The sequence below is a fragment of the Ammodytes marinus genome (genome assembly GCF_949987685.1).
Source record: "Ammodytes marinus genome assembly, chromosome: 14".
NCBI lineage: Eukaryota > Metazoa > Chordata > Actinopteri > Uranoscopiformes > Ammodytidae > Ammodytes > Ammodytes marinus.
Genome location: NC_137218.1, coordinates 17230255 through 17251819, shown reverse-complemented (window position 1 = coordinate 17251819; position 21565 = coordinate 17230255). Strand labels below are relative to the sequence as shown.

At 40.7% G+C, this 21565-nt stretch overlaps 1 protein-coding gene across 1 annotated transcript; it reads left to right on the top strand.

Moving 5' to 3' along the window:
- Positions 1-379: 379 nt before the first annotated feature.
- Positions 380-19175, top strand: LOC307261253 (GDNF family receptor alpha-4-like; the record flags this gene model as incomplete). The annotated part of the gene is made up of 8 exons (XM_080041750.1): positions 380-519; positions 9126-9389; positions 9565-9657; positions 9749-10118; positions 11708-11817; positions 12612-12746; positions 17699-17835; positions 18957-19175. The coding sequence occupies exons 1-8, from the start codon at positions 465-467 to the stop codon at positions 19173-19175; spliced, it is 1383 nt and encodes a 460-aa protein (XP_079897876.1). The 5' UTR covers positions 380-464.
- Positions 19176-21565: the final 2390 nt, after the last annotated feature.

The window sequence follows — 21565 nt, the reverse complement described above, 5'->3', positions numbered from 1 at the left end:
CTCGGCGCTCTGTTCCCAACTCTGGTCTGGACAACTGTGGAGCTGCGACGCACACCACGCGCGCGTCCAAATGCGACACAACTTGCACTCGGAGCCTTGTTGTCGGACTGTGAGTGGAACTGAATGGTGATAAGCTGCACAGAAACTTTTTGGATACGTGTGTTGTAGTTTTATTTATTTTTTTATATCAGCCTATATTATATTTCAAGAGGTCAATGTAACTGGAATCCGTAGAAATAAATGGGACACAAATAAACACCGTGAGAACTAGAATCGCTACAGTAATGTGTGCACGGTTCAGTTTGGACAACTTTGTGTACTAGCACCATCAGATTTGTGTCAGTCCGTGCGGGCACAGCAACAGCAGCAGCAGCAGCAGCAGAGGAGGAGGCTGGATGTGGCAGGAGACGGGTCACTGAGCTGCAGCAAGCCGGGTGCGACTTTACCCAGTCCCCGAGTCTCCAATGTCACAGGACAGGATGATGATCATTGGACTTCTGCTCAATGTCTTCTCTCATGGTGAGCACAACATTTGTTCATTTCTAACAGCTGGTTTGCTTATCCTTTAGATGAAGATTATTTTTCTTATCGTCACTATAGCCTATTGTGTTTTGATTAATTTATTCTGTTCAATCTGGACCATTCACTGTTGGAATATAGTAGAATCTTGTTGTATAGTAGCCTACACAGAACAGTTGTTGGTTAGATTTTCTCCATGCAAATGTATGGCGAATAGCAACAATTTTAGATGTAAGGAATAGCCTATATACCCCAGCCCAGCTGCGCACGATATCACGTTAAATGTAGGCTATATTACTGGTAAGATTCTCCAGACTCATTATAACTTATTCATTAAGTGGTAACTTTTTGTAAGATAATGTACGTAACGTAACCTGAAATAGGCTATGCATATTCTTAGTTTCAAAGATTTGAACAGTAGCCTATATTGAAACTTTTGGCATGATCCTCAAAATAAAACTGAAAAGTTCCATAAAATCATGTTGCCCTTCATTGTAGCAGCATCCTTAGATTTTTACATCTGGATGACATCTTGGGTTCAGGTCTGTAATTTTTGCCAAATGGAGCTCCCCAATAATGATTAGACTCCCAGATCATGGTAATATCCCACAGTTCCCCCATGAACTGTGAAACTGAAAGATGTTCTACTTTACATTCAAGCAGTTTGGCTTCCACATCTGAAAATCATTGACATTTTACATAAGTTGTGCATTAGGGTTATATTCTACATGGGCGGCGGTTAATCAGTCTGTGGGGTCTTGGCTTGAAATTCAGAGGGTGGTCGGTTCAATTCCATACTCATTTTGATTTAGTGTTGACTGATAGCTGGAGAGGTGCCACTTCACCCCCTGGGCACTTGCTTTCGAGCAAGGCACCAACATCTCTGCATGAATGTACATGTGCAAGGTCTTGTTTGTGCATGTGTGTATTTCTGACTTGTGTGTAAATAACAACAAGTGAAAAATATTGAATTTCTACGATAGGAGTGGGGATTCGATGTGAAATTCATAGCAGTAACATAAGGGACCAGTTAGTGCTGTCACTGCTTCAAAATATTGTTTTCTTTGCTGATGATCAAGGGGGCAAAATACCTTTCTGACATTGCAGGAGATGCGTTTGGATATCTCTGCACACGCAAGCTCCTGCAAAATGAGATATGATCATTCGATTCAATTATGTGTGACTGGATAAGAAATCTCCCACCGGAGCGCAAACCTTGTTGATCTGTGGCTATCAATATTGAATCATGTCCTTTTAAGTGTTCTTCAGTGCTCGAGCCGGAGCTGAAATTCTTTATCATTATGATTGTGTTTGTATACAGGTCATGTATCCTGATCCATTGTTAATGCAGACCATAAGAAATAGTCACCGTATGAGACACACACACACACACACACACACACACACGCTTTACTGCATTGAGGAAAATTCAGATAATGTCACATAATGCATGCACATTAGAGATTAGTATCATAAAATGATGAATGCTTTCTTGTGAATGTCAAACCTCTGAGGCACCCAGTCTATCATCCGGTGTGTCAAACCCACCTGCCAGGCACCTAGGTGGAATCACACCATAGAGGCAGTTATTTCCGAGTGCTGTTTAATAGAGATCTGAGTTGTTGCAGATGCAAATTAGACAGACTGTCACGATGTTGAATTATTCCATTGCACCTAATTGCAAAAAATAAATGGATTCAAATGGTGTTAATTGACACCACTGAAGAAAAAGGAAGTAGCCTATGTTAGTTTTTAATTGGAGGAATACATCTGTTGTTGCTTTGTTTCTATGAGGCATTTCTCCATCCTAATCATAGACTGTTAAGTGCTGAAGGGCGTTCCATGTGTATGTCTATATAGGTATTATATAAATAGCCACACTGAACTGTATTTGATTTCATTGCTGTTTTTTTTACCTTGTGTTATATCTGGCCTTGTACAAATGTGACCTATATATATATATATACAATGGCCGTGGGAACTTTGCAGGTAGACCGGTAGAGCCATCCCCAACATGTCTGTCACCATCACCAACGGCTCTCGGCGAAGCTAAGGGTTACCCAAAGCCATCATTAATGTGTCTTGACAAGACTGGAACGTCCCAAAATGAGAATTGCACCTGTCTGAGTAGATTATGGATTTTCTAACTCCCCTGTAGAAAAAAGGTCCCAAGTCGGCTTCATACTTTGAAATAAAAAAAACATATGGGACAACATATGAGGATAGCGTGTTGTGTGTGCAAAACACATTCTAGATTTAATAGCCCGTTGTTTCCTCCAGTTAATGCTGCTGATTGGACTTAATACTCAAATGTCACATCAGTTGTTCTCTGTGTTGTGTTTATTGCTTGCATGTGTTGTTGCATTTGTTTCTTTTTGTTTTCCAAATGAATATTTTTTGCATGAGATCACTTTAAACGTGGCCATATGGTATATCTTTGCCAGATAAATTAAAGGCAAAGCTGACTATTGTTGAATGACATTTAACCTGACTTTGACCGTTTGCTGCAAGGCCTCTGTGGATTATTGCTAAAGTCCCCGTACAGCCTGCAACTGGTGATGGAGTGTTGCTATTTTGGTAGGTTATTTTGTGGACGGGTTGAGCCATAACACAGTTGCTATACATGTATTAGAGCTCTTTTTCATAGTTGTGTAGTTAAGTTACGCAGGTCTAATGTGGACTGATATTATCCACATGTTGGAGCTGTTTCTGTTCAGGGTTTGACGTTTTGATATACACATTGTGTGAAGTTGTCTTAGTGACCTAACATTGTGCAGGGGTTTATTCAATCCTTGGCTTCTTTATCTTTTCCACTGTGCCGTAGACTTAATTTTTCTCTTTGTCTTTCTGCTGAGGCACTGCTTTAACATACTCTACTGTTCCTGTAATTCAGTTTCGTTTAGGACGACAGCACACAAAGATGAAGTTGGCAATGTGCCCATTGGACATTGCTTAAAGCAAAAACAGACACCAAATAACGCTTTGGGGTATGCAATTAATTAAAATATTTCAAGTTCTACTTTAAAGGTGCTCCGAGGAACTTTCAGTTTATGTTAATTCTTGCACCCCCTTTGGACAAAAGCGGTAGTGTTTTTACCAACAGCAGCTGTTGTTTCTGGGTGAGCGTACCCATGACAAGGGCATTAAGAAAAACTATATAAAAATAGCTTTCTTTGCACTGATGGTCTCGTTTGCTGTTACATGCAATTTACGATCATCAGAGGAAAAATTAGACTGTTTCAGAAATATTTAAAAGTTAATCATAGAACCTTTTAAAACATTTTTTTATCAAAATGAAATGTGAGTTTTTAATCTAATTTCTACCATCTCATTGAATACAAATTGAATGTTTTATGGCATTAATGTGTTTTTGCCTGTTCTACTTTACTTATCTTGCACACAAACCTGATGGCACCAACAGAAAAACAACAATGCCCTGATGGAAACTGTCAATCTGTGTGTCGCTGTCTGGCCAAGAAACGATTTGGCCCAGTGAATAGGACTGTTACCACACAGTATGCGGCAGACGGGAGAAGTCTGAAATATTAACACAGCCCCACACTCTCTGACTGGCTGATGTGACACCCCATGCAAGTATGTACTTTACCTGGAGTACAGTGACGCTGCCTGCTTGATGGGTCTGCACAGTACAGCAGCAGCTCATTAAACTGGATACACCATTAAATCAGAACACAAAATGATGATTTGTGTGAACACTGGTAGAGTTGTCACCTTTGGATGCTGGAACCCTTACCACATGCTTGTCAGACTTATCCTGAACAGGCATAAGTCATTCGTGACATTTTTTGTTTTGTTTTCACAGATTTTTAAAACCTGTCCTCAAAAAACTACTCTCTAGCTCAAAACATGTGTGTGATGCGTGTAACATGTGTAAGATAGTTTACCCCTGTATCTGAGCTGTTCCTATCTTGACTGTATGCAATTGTAATTACAATGGTCGCACCTCCGGTGTGTATCTTGTAGGACAGTGTCTCTGTGGGGTGTGCGCATAATAACGGATTAAGGCAAATACAATTGTGCTGGATTATTCAATGTCTCTGTCACACACAGAGTTAGTCTTCTTAGCTTGCATGAATCGAGGAGCAAACAAATGAGTAATTTCTCCAAGCTTTTTTTTGTTGTAAAGAAACTTGCATGGTGCCTGTCTCAGCCAGTGTTGTTTGATTAAATGAAATTGCAGCATTTTGAGAAGACAGGGTACTATTAGGGGGAACACACAACAGAAATTGAGTTCTTTTGAATGAACTTTGTACAGAAGATGCAATTTTATGGTTACATTATGCGTGTTAGGCTCAGTATGTATTGGTGCCATGTGTGGGATCCAGTTGTGACCGCCACTGAGAAGAAAGCGTCGGGAGCCACTTGTGGAAAGATGTGAAATGAACACATACTGTGAGGAGAGATTTTTGGATGATTTGGCAAAACCAAATTGGAGGCAAGAAAGTGCAGCATCATGGAGGGAATGAGGAAGTTACAAGATTTCAGCAAAATGGGAAAAGGTCCTAGGAAGGCTGAAGTAGGGAAGGAAATTGAGGAATCGAATCAGTAAAAAAAAACAGAAAAATTGAAAATCCAAAACACATCTAAAGAAAATGTTGTCCATCTAGATCAGACAGTAATACAATACTAAAAAAATAATCAAATTAAATGGTACTATCCTGTTTCTTTAAAAATAACTGCTCGACTGAGGTTGCCCTGGGCAGTGCCTGTAATTGTCCTCATAATAAAGAGGACATTTTCAAACCTTTTAAGCAATGCATACAGTATGTTTAATGCTAATAGAAAGTTTAATTTTAGAAGACGATGAGCTGACTGGAGGCAGCTGCATTTAGAGCTAACGGAAATGATTGTGATGATTGGCCCACACAAGCTGTGTCCCTCCTGAGGAATCTGTCTTGCCAAACATTGAATCAGTGCAGAGATCCTGTATAAACACTAATGGGACAAGATGGTGCATTGTTTTTAATCAGAATTTACTGTAGGAAATAAATGCATTTCATTTTTGGAATATGATTTATTTTAGAACTAATCTACTAGTTGCGGTTGCTCATCTTTACAAATAACTCTTTTTTGATTTACCATCTGCTCTGTCCAATTTTTAATAAATGTATACATTTAAAAATGTAGTAGCTTAAATCGAAATAAAACGGAAATCCTTATTTCGATTCACAATCACTATTGTCCTGCAGCTTACTTGCACCCATTCATTAGTCCCACATTTCCTGTATGGTCTCTCTCAATTAGTGTGTTTACTCTAACATTAACAATCCATCACAGTGCAGTTGATTTTAGGACTCTATTTATTATGATATAGTTTTTATTTTAATAATTATGAATCTGCATATACCAGGAGGGTGGACCAAGTGAGTTCTGCTTTAAATTATTTCTGGATTATAAAATAATATTCACAGTTACAAAAACTATCACTACATATGGTTACCATATTCCAATTAAGACCACAGCAGGCCTTTATGTGGATCATTGATGTGCGTGTAAACACCCTCATTTACAGTCCACTCAGGAATCCCGTTAGTTTGACTGCTTGTGAAGTGAATGAGTGCGAGTAGTAACGAGCAGAGGCAGTCATGGGCATCTTTTCTCCCTTTTAGCTCCATCTTGTCACCTCGCTGCCACTTCCTCCTCCAGCCTGTGACTTCCTATCTACAAGTCCCCTCTGTCACCATCTCCAAACACATTTTACAACAAATCACTGTCCAACAATCTGGATGCTCTGCTGGCCCTCCTGTACTTGAAAAGACGGAAGAAGAATTTGCGCAAAGCAGTTCACTCCCTGTCATTTTTTGGTGTGCGCTTTTTTCCTTTATGGAATTAACCTTCATCAGTGTTGCCTCGCAAATTCTATTAATCACCCCAGGGAGAAATCAATAGGTTGTATTATGGCTCACATATTGCAGTAATTCATTTCCTATCCGCTTCTCTCCTTTTCCTTTTTTTCTGCATACTCGGAGTCGGACCAACTATCCCCTTAACGCAGACTTTTGCTTTAGCAATGTGTTGCATCTCAAACAGCATAATGTGAATACAGTGATTTTTATTTTAAATCATCAATATTCAACTGGTAACCTGAAGGAGCAGGAATGATGGAAAAATAAACTCTGAGAAAAAATAATTACTGTTTACTGCCTTAAGGGTATAGGTTAAAGGTGGAGTTGTCATAATCGCTTTTTTGTCAAATTCAGTGAATATCTCCTCACGATCCGCTATACATAATGTGTGTGTGCTGAAAAAAATAATCCAGTTTTAATACACAGCCTAAGCTCTGTAAACGGGCATGTAGCTATAGCTTGTATACCCTTTTTTCACATACCTGTTTACAGAGCCTAAACTGTGTATTAACACCAGATTTCTTTTCAGCTCACACACAGTTGAGCAGATATTTACTGATTTTGACGAGAAGTGTTTTTGACGACAAGCATTTTACAGAATCGCTGACTCCACCTTTAAATGGGGCCTGTTTAAAGTGCAGCTAAACATGGTGAAATGTAATATTAATTATCAAGGAATAGTGGTACATATATAGGCAAGGAATCATTACCTTTACATATACCTGGGACATTGCCCTTCTTGTTTGTATTGTTCCCACCCACACCTCTCCCTGTGGATTCACTGCAGTAACCTCTGCAGGCGTCCTGCATCGTCGCCCAGGCAGAGCCTCTGTTTATGATATGTCTCATGCCAAAGTGAGACGTGGAACTCATGTGGCGCCTGAGATTGCAAAACATGCAGCAGCAGAATTGGATTGCAGCCTTGCTTTACGCCGCCAGCCAGCAGGGGCTTAATCGAAGTGTGTGACCAATCTAACACAATGCAGCGTGTGTGTCTGTGTATGAGCTCGGTTGACGTAAAATGTTAACGCGAGGATAGAATAAGCTTGGATATTTATCAACAAGCAAGTTCAAACGCAACATATTTATTCAAATGACCTCTAGGTGCACAACATATTGCCAGTTTATTCCTTTTGTGCACTAAAGAAGTGACAGGATATAGTAAATTAAGGAGATGCAGCAGGAGAACGTGTGCATATTGCCTAGCCCAGCTATTTTCTTTCTGTGGAATCACTTTGCATGAAATGTAATTTGTAGGGACAATTATGTGTCACATTTGAGAAAATTAATTTCCTGAAATGCTCCATCAGAACGCGTTTTCATGAAGTGGCCTTTCTTTATTTTTCCCGTCCCCCTCAGGCTGCCTCTGGACCTCATGCATTGTATTTTTTTCAGGGAGCAACACTCATTGTTATGAAATGATTTGCAGTTTATTTTTTCTTTCAGTCATTCTAGACAGAACACTGCCAATCAAAACCCTCTTAATGCCTAAGGACTATGGACCAACATAACTGTTTTTGTACTGAATAATGTATTAGTTTGGGAGGACATGTGGTTGGTGATATGCAACACATTTGTACTCAACGGCCCGTTGCATAACCAAATATGATGAATCCCTTTCAATACATATACAGTCGAATTTCACAATTTTTTTCAAGCAACATATTTTTTAGGAACAACATGTGCCTATGCATCTGTCAGATGAAAAGAGTTTGCCTCCGTCTGTTGGTCGGTGGGGACTTCAGGGTAGGAAACATCCCCATGGTGGACATTTGATAGGAGTCAATGTCTAAGATATCCAGGTTGAAGCATTGGAAGCAAAAAGTTTATAGTTTGGGTAGGGAAACCAAAAAATTGGTTTTCTGGTCTCTAGCATTACATGTGGACACAGTGGTGGACATTGATGAAAGCGTGTTCCAAGTGGAGGGGACCCTGCTGCAAAAGGTTTTGCCCCCAGCTGTTCATGTGTCCTTTTACAAGAATAACAGCAGTGCTTTTGGTCAAGTCGTCCAGGAATAGATGTAAAATATTCAAGCACTACCCCAGCGTCTCTCCATTTCTGAAGCCCATTTATTTGTGTATAATTTTACTTTGATACCAATCATTTTCAATAGTTTCACATGTATTTTATATTGATAAATTAATGTTTACTATTCTAAATATAGCTATTTGTTAGCATTTATACAGTATGGAAAATGTAAGATAACTCCGCCTTGCTTGAGGCGAGAAATCCCTTAAAGTGAACATCATGTAACCTTTGCTTTTTTATATGAGGTGATTGGCAGCAGGATTTCCCCAAAAAACTTGCATGGACGTGCAACTATCATCAATATAAAACGATTGAAGGACACACTATAAGACTGTGTACATAAAAACACCAGTCCATTATGGAGGCCCAGTGAGAACATTAAGAGATGATTATATATCAATTAGAACCATAACGTTACCCTATAGTGTTGTTAGGTTATACAAGAGACTCGCCCACGTTGCTGCTCTATACACTGGTGTGCTTTTTATTTAATCGACCTGGTTTGATATCATTGTAACCCAGTAATGCAGTGGAGGGTCTATGGAGTGCACTCACTTTGCCCTGTTGTCTTAATTACAGCCATTCTAGCTTACGGGCAAACAATACATGGTGGGACCATAAATCCAACTGCTTTGCATGATTACAGCAATGCACATAATTGGTGATAATGTTGGCAACCAGCAGTTGACAATATCAACATGTCCCCCCAGGTAGTGTGCCAGTATCTGCCTTGGACTGTGTGGTGGTGGAGCAGGGCTGCGTCCAGGAGCAGTCCTGTATGGTGCTCTATCGGCTGCTTGAGTACTGTGCAGCCGAGGAGGCTGTGTCGCCCCTCGGCCCAGACGCCCGCACCGAGTGCCTGGATGCCCAGAATGCCTTGCAGCATTACCGCCCACTTCAAGTCTGCAAGTGTCAGCGTGGTTCTCGCAGGGAGGAACACTGCCTCAGGGTCTACTGGACTGTGAGATTTGCAGGTGCAGGTTTAAGCATTAGGCATGTGTGTGTGTGTGTGTGTGTGTGTGTGCAAGTGTGTGTGTGTGTGTGTTTGTGTGTGTGTGTGTGTGTGTTTGTGTGTGTGTGGAGGGGGGCATTTTTTAATTCTCAGCTGAATGAACCATGTGACAATACTTTTCCCTGTTGTTTTTTTAGCATATGATGAGTACGAAGTGTCTCCATACGAAGAGCTGCAGTTAAACCTTGTGAGAAACATTGAGATGTCACGTATGGCCTCCATCATGTCAGGTAATGCTCTTATACAGTATTTAAACCTTTATTTTAGGTTTTCCTTAATTACTGGTATACCTTACCCTGTTTCCTTCTTGACGACATTCAGCTCAATTTCTTTCTGTGGACGGCCAAAACCAGTGTCTGAAGGCTGCCCAGGACTGCGGCCTGTATGAGAAATGTGGCTCGCTGCGATCAGAGTATGTCGTGGCCTGCACCAAGCGAGCAGCGGCCTCTGACAACAGCTGTAACCGCCAGAAATGCCACAAAGCCCTGCGGCGCTTCCTGGAGCGTGTGCCCGAGGAGTACAGCTTTGCTCTGCTCTTCTGTCCCTGCTCTGACACTCTGTGTGGCGAGCGTCGGAGGAAAACCATCGTCCCCTCGTGTTCCTATGAGGAGAGTGTGAGGGGAGAGGAAAGAGTGGGCAAGCCCAACTGCCTCAGCCTGCAGAACTACTGTTCCAGAGACGAGCTGTGTAGGTAAGACAGCAGTAGTGTTAGGGATGATACCCCACACACAGTGCCCTTATTTAAAGGTTGAGTTTGGAGAATGATTCTATTCAAAATCACAATATTTTAAAATCAGTGAATTTCTCCTCAACCGCTACCTGTCCTGTGTGTGTGTGCTGAGAAAAATAGGGTGTAAATACACAGCCTATGCTCTGTAAACTGGCATGTTGCAAGCTACGGTAGGCCCTTTTGTTTACATACCCTTTGTTTACATGTCAGTTTATAGAGCCTAGGCTGTGTATCCACCAGAAGTTATTTTGACAAGCATTCTCCAGAATCGCTGACACCTTTAAGGTTTTCGGTATGGAGCAACACAAAACAGAATGAATGCAGGTCTCACAATGCTCACTACCACAATGCTCACTATAAAGCACCATGGTATGAAGTACCAGAAATATGTTTTATTTTTGTAAAATGTGCTTCAAATCTGCTGCACACAAAGACTGAATAGTTCATCCCTATTCAACGCAGGCTACAAGAATGGCAACATTAAAGTAATAATGTTTTTCTGCCTATTTCTGCCATGTGGCCAGTTAAATAAATACCAGGATAAAATCCATGACTTCTTGAAATTAACTTTGTAGAGGATACCTGGATGTGCGATTCTTAGCTCAAGGATCAAAATCTGGAAAAATTATTTAATTAATATTTTGAATTGATCTATGCCCTTGCAGATGGTATTGAAATATACTGGATTTTGGGAGGCTGATTATATCGCTCTTTGCATAAATGTAGAGGGCTTTCTTACATTTATTACATTCTAACCTTTGTGTAAATGTTAGACGTTATTGAGGATAATGTTAGTTATTTGAAACTGAGAAGGTCATGGACAATCCCCCCTCCCCTCTGTAGTATTTGTAGCAGATTTGAAACAAGAAAGACGACGGGGGTGGTGTTCACCACAGCTAACATGGGGTGGATTTTGTTCCACACACATGATTATCATTTATTTCTTCTGAAAAGCCTGGGAAAAGCACAGAAACTGTCATCACACGCGTATAGGGTTTTAAGTTTCAGCTCAAGATATAGCCTACGGTGTAATGAGTCTGTTTTCGATTATTGATGAAATTTGTGATTCAGGTATGATTGCAAGCTGTTAGACAGCGTCTGCATATTTAGTACCCTACAATAATTGCGAATTTAAGGCTTCTACTAAAAATCTATAGCTTGAAAACCTTTTAAATTAACTGGCACTGTCAGAGCTTATATTTATGACAATTGTAATTGCTTTGATAAAACTACTGTTTGTTACTATTCTGACAATTAGCTTTCATTGCTTTGTCATACCGTTGAAGGTGTCCGATTAGGTTTTCAAAGAGAGGTGTGTTGTTGGTAGGTAAATAAAATTGACCAAGGTTTCACTGAACAATCCCACATGGTTTTGATGCAACCGTATATTCTTCTCTTTCCTCTTTTGTGTTTTCGTTGTTTCGTTGTAGCTCCAAAATGAAATTGTCAAACTACTTTAAAATGCTGACTCTGCTTCTTTGTGCTGACACGTTTACTTTTCTGTGTTTTCTGTGTGTGTTTTTTGTTTTTGTCTGTGCGTGTATTTTCAGATCCCGGCTAGCTGATTTCCAACACAACTGCCAGCCCTCTCTTCTGTCTGCCTCTGGTTGTATGCGAGAGAGCAGAGCCATGTGCCTGAAGGCCTATGCCGGACTCATAGGTGAGATGGAGAAAAACACATTAAGGCGGAAAAGGAGGCTGAAGGAGAAACAGTTCAGAAATAATTCAGTTAAAAAAAAAACACACACAGAGCTTCTCAAAGGACTCGTTATTGGAAATCATTAGCAGGTCTCTTCCAATTATATCTGGCTTAAATCATTTTTTATTGTGTTGCACAATGGTCAACTGCCAAAAGCTGCTGCCCTAGGGATCCACTCAGAAAGACTTCAAAAAACTTGATTGAAAAATTGCATTTCCAATAGCGCTACATAATGATCTGGGTAATATTATACCCCTTTTCCCAAGTTGTATTTTTACCTTCCATAGAAGTGTGTGTGTGCTGAAATGGAAATCTGCTGCCTAAAGGAAAATATTGCCTAACACGACCTTGATCCAGAATGTGTGTTGTTCTGGTACTGTGCTGTTGATCTTGTTGCTGCTGTTGGCGTTGCCGCTAACGGCACTCTGCACTTTATTTTGCTGCTACTGATTGATGCTGTTGATGCTAGTGACCACATAGCACTTTATATCTTGGCACTTTATGATGTTATGATTTTATGATTTTATGACCTTAAGACCTGTGACTGCATTGGCACTTTGACTTTGTTGTGTTGTTTTTTTCCCTGCTTCTTGCACTTTTTGCCCAGGCCTGTGTACATGTTGTGATGTTTTGTGTCTGCTATTGTATTGTACTGTTGTGTGTTGTTAGCCACTCCTCGCTGTGAACCAATTTGCCATCTTGGGACACTAATAAAAACCTTGAACCTTGAACCTTGATCTTCTATCTGTAACCAGGAACCATCATGACGCCAAACTATGTGAGCAACAGCAGCACAGAAGTGTCCCAGTGGTGCACATGTGACGGCAGTGGGAACGAATGGCAGGGCTGTCAGCGCATCCTGCACATGTTCAACAACAATATATGTCTGCGTGAGTAGAATGTCACCAGGTCATGGCACGTGATATAATACACCTTCTGGGCCACATGTCCACAGTGATTCACCAAGACTCAATAGTGTAAAATGTGTTAAGGGATGCAGTGTGAGTTGAGGCGAGACACTGCACACAGGTAAATAGGGTGGAAAGTTTTATTCATGAAACTTTGCCAGTTGATTACTTATATTAAATAGATATTGTTTTGTAATCTATTAAAACATTTTCAGAATTATTTGAATAAATATGCAAGTTTGGTAATATCTAAAAAAATAATCTGTAATAATAATAATAATAATAATAATAATAATAATAATAATAATAATAATAATAATAATAATAATAATAATAATAATAATAATAATAGCTAATGTCTTCCTTAACAGATTTCAAGAATACTATGTACAGTCTCTAATAAACACATTTTTGGCATGCTTTCAAGATCAAAATGTATCATGAATCAGACAATTAACAACATAAGAACAAATCCCTACATATTAACCTTCGAAATAGTACTAAGAAAGATTATGGAAAGTTTTGTTGATGTAAATGAAAAAAACTAATGTGATAAAAAGAGGTGGGAAAAAATTATGTTGAGAACGACTGAAAAAGATGGTTGTATGGGAGAAATACATAGATGCAAACAGAGAAGGTTGAGTAAAATTAACATCTAAATTTGCACTCGGACCTTTCATTTATACTAGAATGAGCATCAACATTGACCAGGGCTAGCAAAAGCTATGTTTTTGCCTGCTTTCCCTTTAAAGCGACTCTTACCTTTGGTGCATTTTTACACTTTTTTTGGATTAGGTTAAAATGGTATTAATAAGGTAATTACACTCTAAAATATAAGACAGACCCACCAGGAGTAAAAACAAACAATGATTTCAATCTCATAATATTATGAAAAATATATATAAAATTCAACCAATCAAATCGTTCGGACCGAACGATTTGATTGGCCGACAGACCTGTCTGTTTGCGGTCTGCTTCTGTATTGCGCATTCTCAACTAGAAGGTTTGTTTTGATTCCACGGCAGACAGTAGCGAGTAGCGACCATTGTAGAAAAGGACCCAACGTTCATAAGTTACAGTGTTGTTAGTTCTTACAGAGTGTTAAAATGTGTTTTGTTCAGTGTGGATAGCAGTCAGTTAGGGCCGTGACGTCAGTCGGACAGAGAGGCTGTTTAGTTTCCGTTCTCTTCTCCCTCGGTCAGATGTGTGAGCGTTGCCGCAGTAAGCGATCATTCCACATGGAAACGTGTTTATCTGAGTTTAAATGTGAATCACCCGTGTGTGAGTATGTACATGCAGTCCCGATCGCTGTTATATATATAGTTTGCATGTGATTCGCGGGTCGCAACAGCTGTTGTAACGTCTCCTCACGAGCGGAGTTTAAACCTTTGTTCTTTTCCCGCGATCTATATGCTGTGCCTGTGAAAGAAGGAAAATAAAGAGCGGATAAAACCCTACTCCTCCTCTCCTAGTCTCATGCTTATAGTCTGACGCCTTTGGCCATAAGTGGTATTCTGGCCGACACCTCTGAAGTGAAACCAGTGATACAAGCATGGAACGAGGGTGTGGGGGCATTGGATGGAGGCGGGATGTAGATAGTGCTGTAATTCTCAATTGCACGATGGGTGTGAGTCCCTTTAAGTAATTTTCAACCCCCAAGTGTGACCTTTCAAAACAGATCAATATTTACTTGGATAATTGCGTATGAAGAATTTCTCTAACCATGATAATAATATGTATACAGTATATGACACATACATTTTCTATTTAAACAAATCATGACGCAGACTTATTTCCCAGAAAATCCAGAAAAACTAAAATTTGCTTTCTCACATGAATGTTGGTCATGTTGGTAATGGCCGCGTTTCCCAGATTCGTTAAGAGCCTCTTTGGAGCTAAGTACTTCTTTGGAGCGCTCTTAAGAACGATGTGAAAGAAGAATGCGTTTCCCAGATTTTACACGGAAGTGTAAGATGGAGCTGACCCACTCTTACAACCTTCTTAGCGACCAAATCGTCAGTGAACATGCTGCGTCAGGGAAATGCATTTCTTCCACTTTTCGAAATAATAAAACAATGCTCAATGCGGACCACTGGCGCAAGAAACATAGACTAATAGTAGAGAAAAAAAATTGTTTTAATGAATTAGACGTTTACGTTTTCCACACACGTGAGTTTATAGTACTACTACACATACAAAAAAAAACATCAACAACCCTGTGGCATTTCACCGATATCAAGGAAACAGATTTAATTGAACTCAGCTGAACCTCATCCAGAGCGGCTCCACCTGCTTTAAAGGCGTTGCCAAAGTCTGCGCCGTGCGCGAAGCCAGACGGTTTACATAAATGCATACGTGCGTCGGCACTTCTCCCCACTGGACATGCTATCAGACCGGGCCGTCCAGGCAAAGTACCGGCTGCCCCGTGCGGAGATCCAACGGCTGATCACTCTGGTGTCTCCACACATCCAGAGCAACCTGCTGCAATTTTGCTTTCAGCCCGGAGATGCAGCTCCTCGCTGTGCTGCGTTTTTAGGAACATATCAACCTCTTCTGAGGTCCAACAACCCCAGCCCCTACCTCTTCACCACCAGTCACCAGTCACCAAGCACTGAGCACTAAACCATAAACCCACAACCACCACATCACCCATATCAACTCTCAGGCCTGAAGGCTGAAATAAATAAACAGAACCAGCAGATGTAGGCTACATGTAACGTCCTGCACACTATGATTATTGCTGCAGTGTCCGGGTGCTTTACCTGAAAGTCTGGCACTGGAATGCTGTTGAAAGGGCGCACAATACGCACACATCATTAACCTACGCTTAGATAAATTAAAAATTGCCTGGCACTTTTTGTTGCTAGGTTTGACACCCTCATTTCAATGCAAAATTATCCACACAAAACATGGTTGAAAAGAAACCAAAATAGTTTATTGAAACCATATGGGGGAGGGGTTACTCCGCGCTGTCTTTACTGGGCGTCTGCATCACCTGCAACGAAGGGAGATTGATTAGTCAAACCTTCGCACTCTTCCTTTTTGTTTGGTTCTAGAACTCCTGCCACTTCTTCCTCACAGCACGCCAGTCACGCAGGCCACATGGGCTGGAGGGGGACATATTTTCGGCTATGGCCTGCCTAACACGGTTCTTCACCGTGATGTTCTTTTTGCCCCTTTTTCCCCGAATAAAACTCCCCGGTGCTGCCAGACCTCGTCCACTAAGACGCCCATCTCCTCCGCGGTAAACAACAGTGCCCGCTTGTTTCTTTTGCTGCCGCTTTCTTCCACTCTCACATGTGTGTGCCTATATCCACGGGGTATATATGCGCTAATGGGCTTGATTACTACTTGGATACCCGCACCCGCACCCACACACCCCCCCACACACACACGATACATGCGTAGCCTAATTCCACCTGTGTGGGGGAGACCACGGGGCGCTGTGTGTGACTTATGCGCTGATAAAGAGGTGGGTGATCGATTCGCCTGGCATCGATTTATTCAGTTTCAGCACCACCGCGGTGGACAGCTCCCACTAAGAACCTTCTTTCGCTTCATCTTACACGTTCTCCAAAGAAGGCACTTAAGATGGCATCAGGGATACACCCGTATCTTAGCGCTCCTTCTTAGGCGAACCCTTCTTTCGACCCTTCTTTGGTCCCAAAGAACGATCGAATCTGGGAAACGCGGCCAATATTGTTTATATTTATTCATATTTGTTTTCTTCATCCAGACTTAAGGGTTTTGTTGCAGTCCTTCAGCTAGTAATAATATGGGTTTTTATTATTACACTTTGTGGAATTGGAATAAGTTACTAAGAGATGTTGTTTGCCATTTGTAAATCAATCATTTAAATCCAGTTATTTTAGCAACAAATGTTTTGAAATGTCAGACACTGTTCATTTTGACGTTATGGTAATTGGCTACAAAAACTGTCCCTCTCGTTCCAACATAATGAAAGAGGAAATGTTCCATTTTAGCTGTCAAATATGATTAATGAAGATATTGCTTCTGAGATGCTGCTCTACTCCAACTGAGCATTTCATAATGTGCATTGATACAGGATTCAACTGAGGCGGGTCACTGATCATTGAAAGGGCAAACCATTGAACCCAAATGTTTTCATATATAAAGGAATGTCTAGGCACATTCTCTCTTGTGTCTGGTTGGCTGCCAATATGCATGTGATTTCCAAGTTTTGTGGAATCAATTAATCTTATAAACACAAAGTGGCTTCTTGTTGAATTGTTGCCATACCAGCAGGGTTGCAAAGAGCTACCTACTCAATAGGCACCGTTTAAGTTGTAAAGTTTTGCTATAAAATGTGATGTAACGTGTAACACTAAGAGAATAGGAATAATGTTGTTTGAATTAAAAAAGTGTACTTTTATCTTTTATCACAACCATATTAGATCCAGAGACAGTTTTGATAAAAATATTTAATACATTTTTTGACCAACCCACCAAAAATGTTTGGAGCAATAAGTGCTTAGCATTAACAGACTAACAAGAAGTATAACTAAGGCTGATGAGGAGCAAAGTATTTTACAAAAATAAAAAGTTTCAACTTAATGATTAAAAACAAAGTAAAAAAGGATCACCAAAGTTATCACAGTTCATTCTGAGGGGCACATTGATGTATTTACCAAATGTCATGGCAATCCATCCAATAGTTGTGGAGATGTAACATACTGGACCAACATAGTGGACAAAGTGACCTACCAATAATACACCAACTAACTTGGCTCAAGAGTACAAGTCATTTCCTGACTAATATATCCCATAGTATTTTGCCCAATCGTGTACAGTATTTACAGAGTTGGCAGCTCTAACTATGCTTTTGAAAGTCACTGATAATATTTTGTATGGCACTGCGAGGATAATTAACAACGTGTACCTAATTTAAAGGCCACATGCTGATTCTGTTTCAGGCAATGCCATCAGCTCCATGGGAATCCCCGCACCTCCTCCGGTGGAGAACACTCCAGTGCCAGCTTCTCAGCCGCCCTCACGCGTCTACCAGGAGAGGATCCACGTCAGTGTTAACACTATCCCAGAATTCAACACTGTAAGGGCTCTCTGCTTCTTCACCATATGCTACTGTTAGCGACTCGCTACAAGCTGAATTTAAGAATAGGTTTGACACTATATCAGTTGGTAACAGCTATGTATCACCAGGGACTGTAGCAGTGAGTTCAGCCCAGCAGCTCCCTCCTCTACCCCTATACCCTCATTGTGGATGAGGATTAGCTGTAGGTGTTTGCAGCATTAGACTCAAACTCACACTGTTAATATTCACATATGCACACCTATCTGATCCAAATTTCTCCATTTTCTTACCATTTTAACCCTTGAGTCTCACAATCGCCACTACCCAGCACTAAACCCTGGTCGGCTGCATATGATATCGGACATCCAGCTATACACTTATTTGTATCTTTTTATTTTAAGATGATGCATTTGAGTTTCCTCGTTTATATGCAGTACTGAAGTTGAGATGATGCAATCGAACTCCAGCAATAAAGGAAATGTCTCCTATAATAAACTATATAAGAGTAATATCAAACTAAATTGCCCATTCAAATGTTAAAATGGAGACTGAAACATGATAGCTACGCCACAATCCACTAGATGATTCAATCCTTTTTGATGCAAGTTACAGGGTTGGTGGCTCAATGCCAGTCTAAATCATGTCAAGGCCATTTTGAATAAGGTTTATGAATAATGAAAGTCAGGCAGAAGCAAAGTTCCGAAAGCTCAGTCTCTTCCCAGTTCACTATGGCAGCTTGTGCTATTTGTGTTAGTGTTTCCTCCTCATTTTACATTTGTTGGTGGAACAATTGGAGGGAAAATTCTATGATAATTGTATTGTATAGCATAAATTGGAGGCATTCATAATGGGTAAAATATCATATTTTGCAGGGACTTTGGCCTGCTAGAAGTTTTTATTTTGTTCCTTTACATCATTACTGAATTATCATTATTGTTTAACTTTTTTTGTCAGTTGGTCCACAGTCACGCTTCGTTCAAACTCTTAGGATAATAAGTAAGCTTTATTGGTTTGTTTTGGTTGTAGCTTTTAGGATATATATTCACATTTAAATTCTGCGTTGATGTGGACTTTCCCTTGAAGTCCACGCTCCGGCACTTCTGTTAATTGGAAGAATCACTCTTTCCCCGCTTATGCAGATGGAGCACAGCGAGGGAGAGGAGCAGGAGGAGAAAGAGGAAGAAGAAAGCGAGGAATTCAACGTCATCCCGCCTTATTCCGAGAAGGACTCTAACGTTGAATCGAGGGCCAGGGGGAGTGAGCGTGGAGCAGCTGGCAGAGCGGTGCCCAAGTTACCGCTCCTGCTGCTGCTTCTGCTGCCCACACTCATCCTGGACTGTCAGTTTTGGAGCTACTGAAGCCTCCATCTCATTCTCCACTCGTAATTTACACTAGCTACCATTTTTTACAAACCATCATGGCAACCATCAATGAACCACACATGACATTTGCAAGGAGAAAACACTCCATTTCTTTTCCCATGTTTTTTCCCCCCATTCAAATACCCTGCGTGGGTATCCTGTCTCCTATCGCTGCCTCCTCAACAGCTTAAATAACGATATCAGTAGTCCTGCAGTATCTGCCATGTCTTCACTCGAGCCCTCGCCTATGAACGGAAGGGAATAAAGTGCAGCAGCCACATGAGTGCATGGGTGAATTTAGAAATGCTGTTCTGGGCAAATACTCTACGTAAAGCCTGCTTCACACTCAAAGTACATCCCCTCTTTTCAAAAGAAGCACACCGCCTAAGGGCACATCCACTACACACAAACTCCCGAAAACCCTTAACCACTCTACTCCATTGCAACCAGGCCCGGGCACGGCTTTGATTTCTATTTCATGACTCATGTCACATCCGTTTCTCCGTTGCCCCTTCGGCTCTTCCTTCCTCCCTCCTTCCTTCCTCCTTCATTCTATGGTTGAGTGAGATAATCCACTTTACAACAAGCTAATAAGAAAGTGCACCACCACACTTAAAGTGCTTTGTACCAGTGGAAGAATAAACACTTTTTTTTTAAATCAATTCATTTAAAGATGTGATATGACAGAGTGCAACTGTAATATGCTCTGCTTCTTTTGTGAACACGCCACTTTTAGTATTATTCCTACAAAGGACGAGTGGCTGACAAGTCATCCACGGGCGAAAGTCATTAGATCAAATTCCATTGTGGAAGTAAAGAGCAGAGAAAAGCAACACGAGCAATTACGGGCGCAACTCAAATTGCTCAGCATGCTGGGAATGTCTGGAGTAAGGCTCAGGGGAGGAAATAGCCAATTTACTGCTGTCATACCCTCTCCCTTTTTTATCCTTAGGAGGTGTGTTTTTAGTGCTCTTTCCCCATCATGTGCTTCAGATGGTGCGTGAGAGCGAGATGCGTAGATAGGGACGGACACAAGAGGCTGAAAAGCCTGCTGGCTGCTCTGATCATTGAGCAGCACTTTGAGCTGTACACACTTTCTCTCTCTCTCTCTCTCTCTCTCTCTCTCTCTCTCTCTCTCTGCCTGAAATAGCTCTTTCTGATGTTAATGATTTATGCTCTTATGGCTAATTTTCTTGTGAATTTAAGCAGTTGGAAGGATGTAGGTGGAAGGAAGTATAGTGATATTTGGCAAGAAGTAACCTGCCTGTGTTCTGCAAGGATGTTATATAGCAGTTACACATGTATTTCCCCCTTAAAAAGAACTTTGTATGTAATGTAAAAATTGCAGCTATACAATGATGGGTGACTTCAAACAGCAGTCCGCCGACTTCAAACGGATCAGAACGGAAATTGTCCAAAGACTGATCACAAAAGAAAACTCTTTGGATGTTTGAATATCACTTGAAGAGGCTGTATGGCCACGCCACTTCACCGCCACCAAAGCTGGACTTGTTTACACAATGGTTTAATTGGCAGGAAGACAGACCCTTTGATGAGGACAGGCAGTATAAAAGCAGGACTGCACTGGAAGTGTAAAAGCTGAGGGTTTTCAATTGCAGGTCTGACACTTCTTCAAGCTTGAGTTTGATTTATAAAAGTTGGACTTAATGGGATATTGCAAGGTTTGTAGAGACATGAAGTGACTGTTACTGGCGTCAGGGCAAAATGACATCATGCCAGGTTTTTGACAACAATTTTGTTGAGAGTTTCTCTTCAGGAGGGTCAGAAGTGCAGGAGGAAATCGCAGTTAACAAAGCTGTGAAGTGTGACGGCGAGCTTAGGTACAAGAAAAGTATAAATTAAATATAAAGTCTGGCTGGATACCCATGAACCAGAACCAGACTATATTAAAAATTAAACATGCTAGAGAAACATTAGCAATCACAGTGTAACAGTGCGGTGACAGATGCTGCAGTTGTTCAAAAAATATCAAAGAACAGCATAATCCAGTGACAAATGTTACGTAATAATTGCATCCAGTTCGCTCTGGCCTAAATGAGTGAATGTGAGTTTACGTGTATCATCACATTTCAATTGCTTTGTTTATACTTGTACACTATGTAAAGTAAACATACATCAAACATGGCTTGCATTTTGTTTGATGAGTTGAGGAGTTTTAAAGAAAAAAAAAGAAGCTTACTCTCAATTTCTTTGAGAAAACGAAGTGAATATTCCAAGAACCATAACGTTTTTTGTTTGTATCTTGACGAATCCAGTTGAGGGACTGTACAGTGACAGTGCTACATGCTAACCTTCTTTTAAAGACATATCAAACATGCCAAATAATTCTGACTGTAACGTGTAATAACTGTGTGTGATTTTGTGAC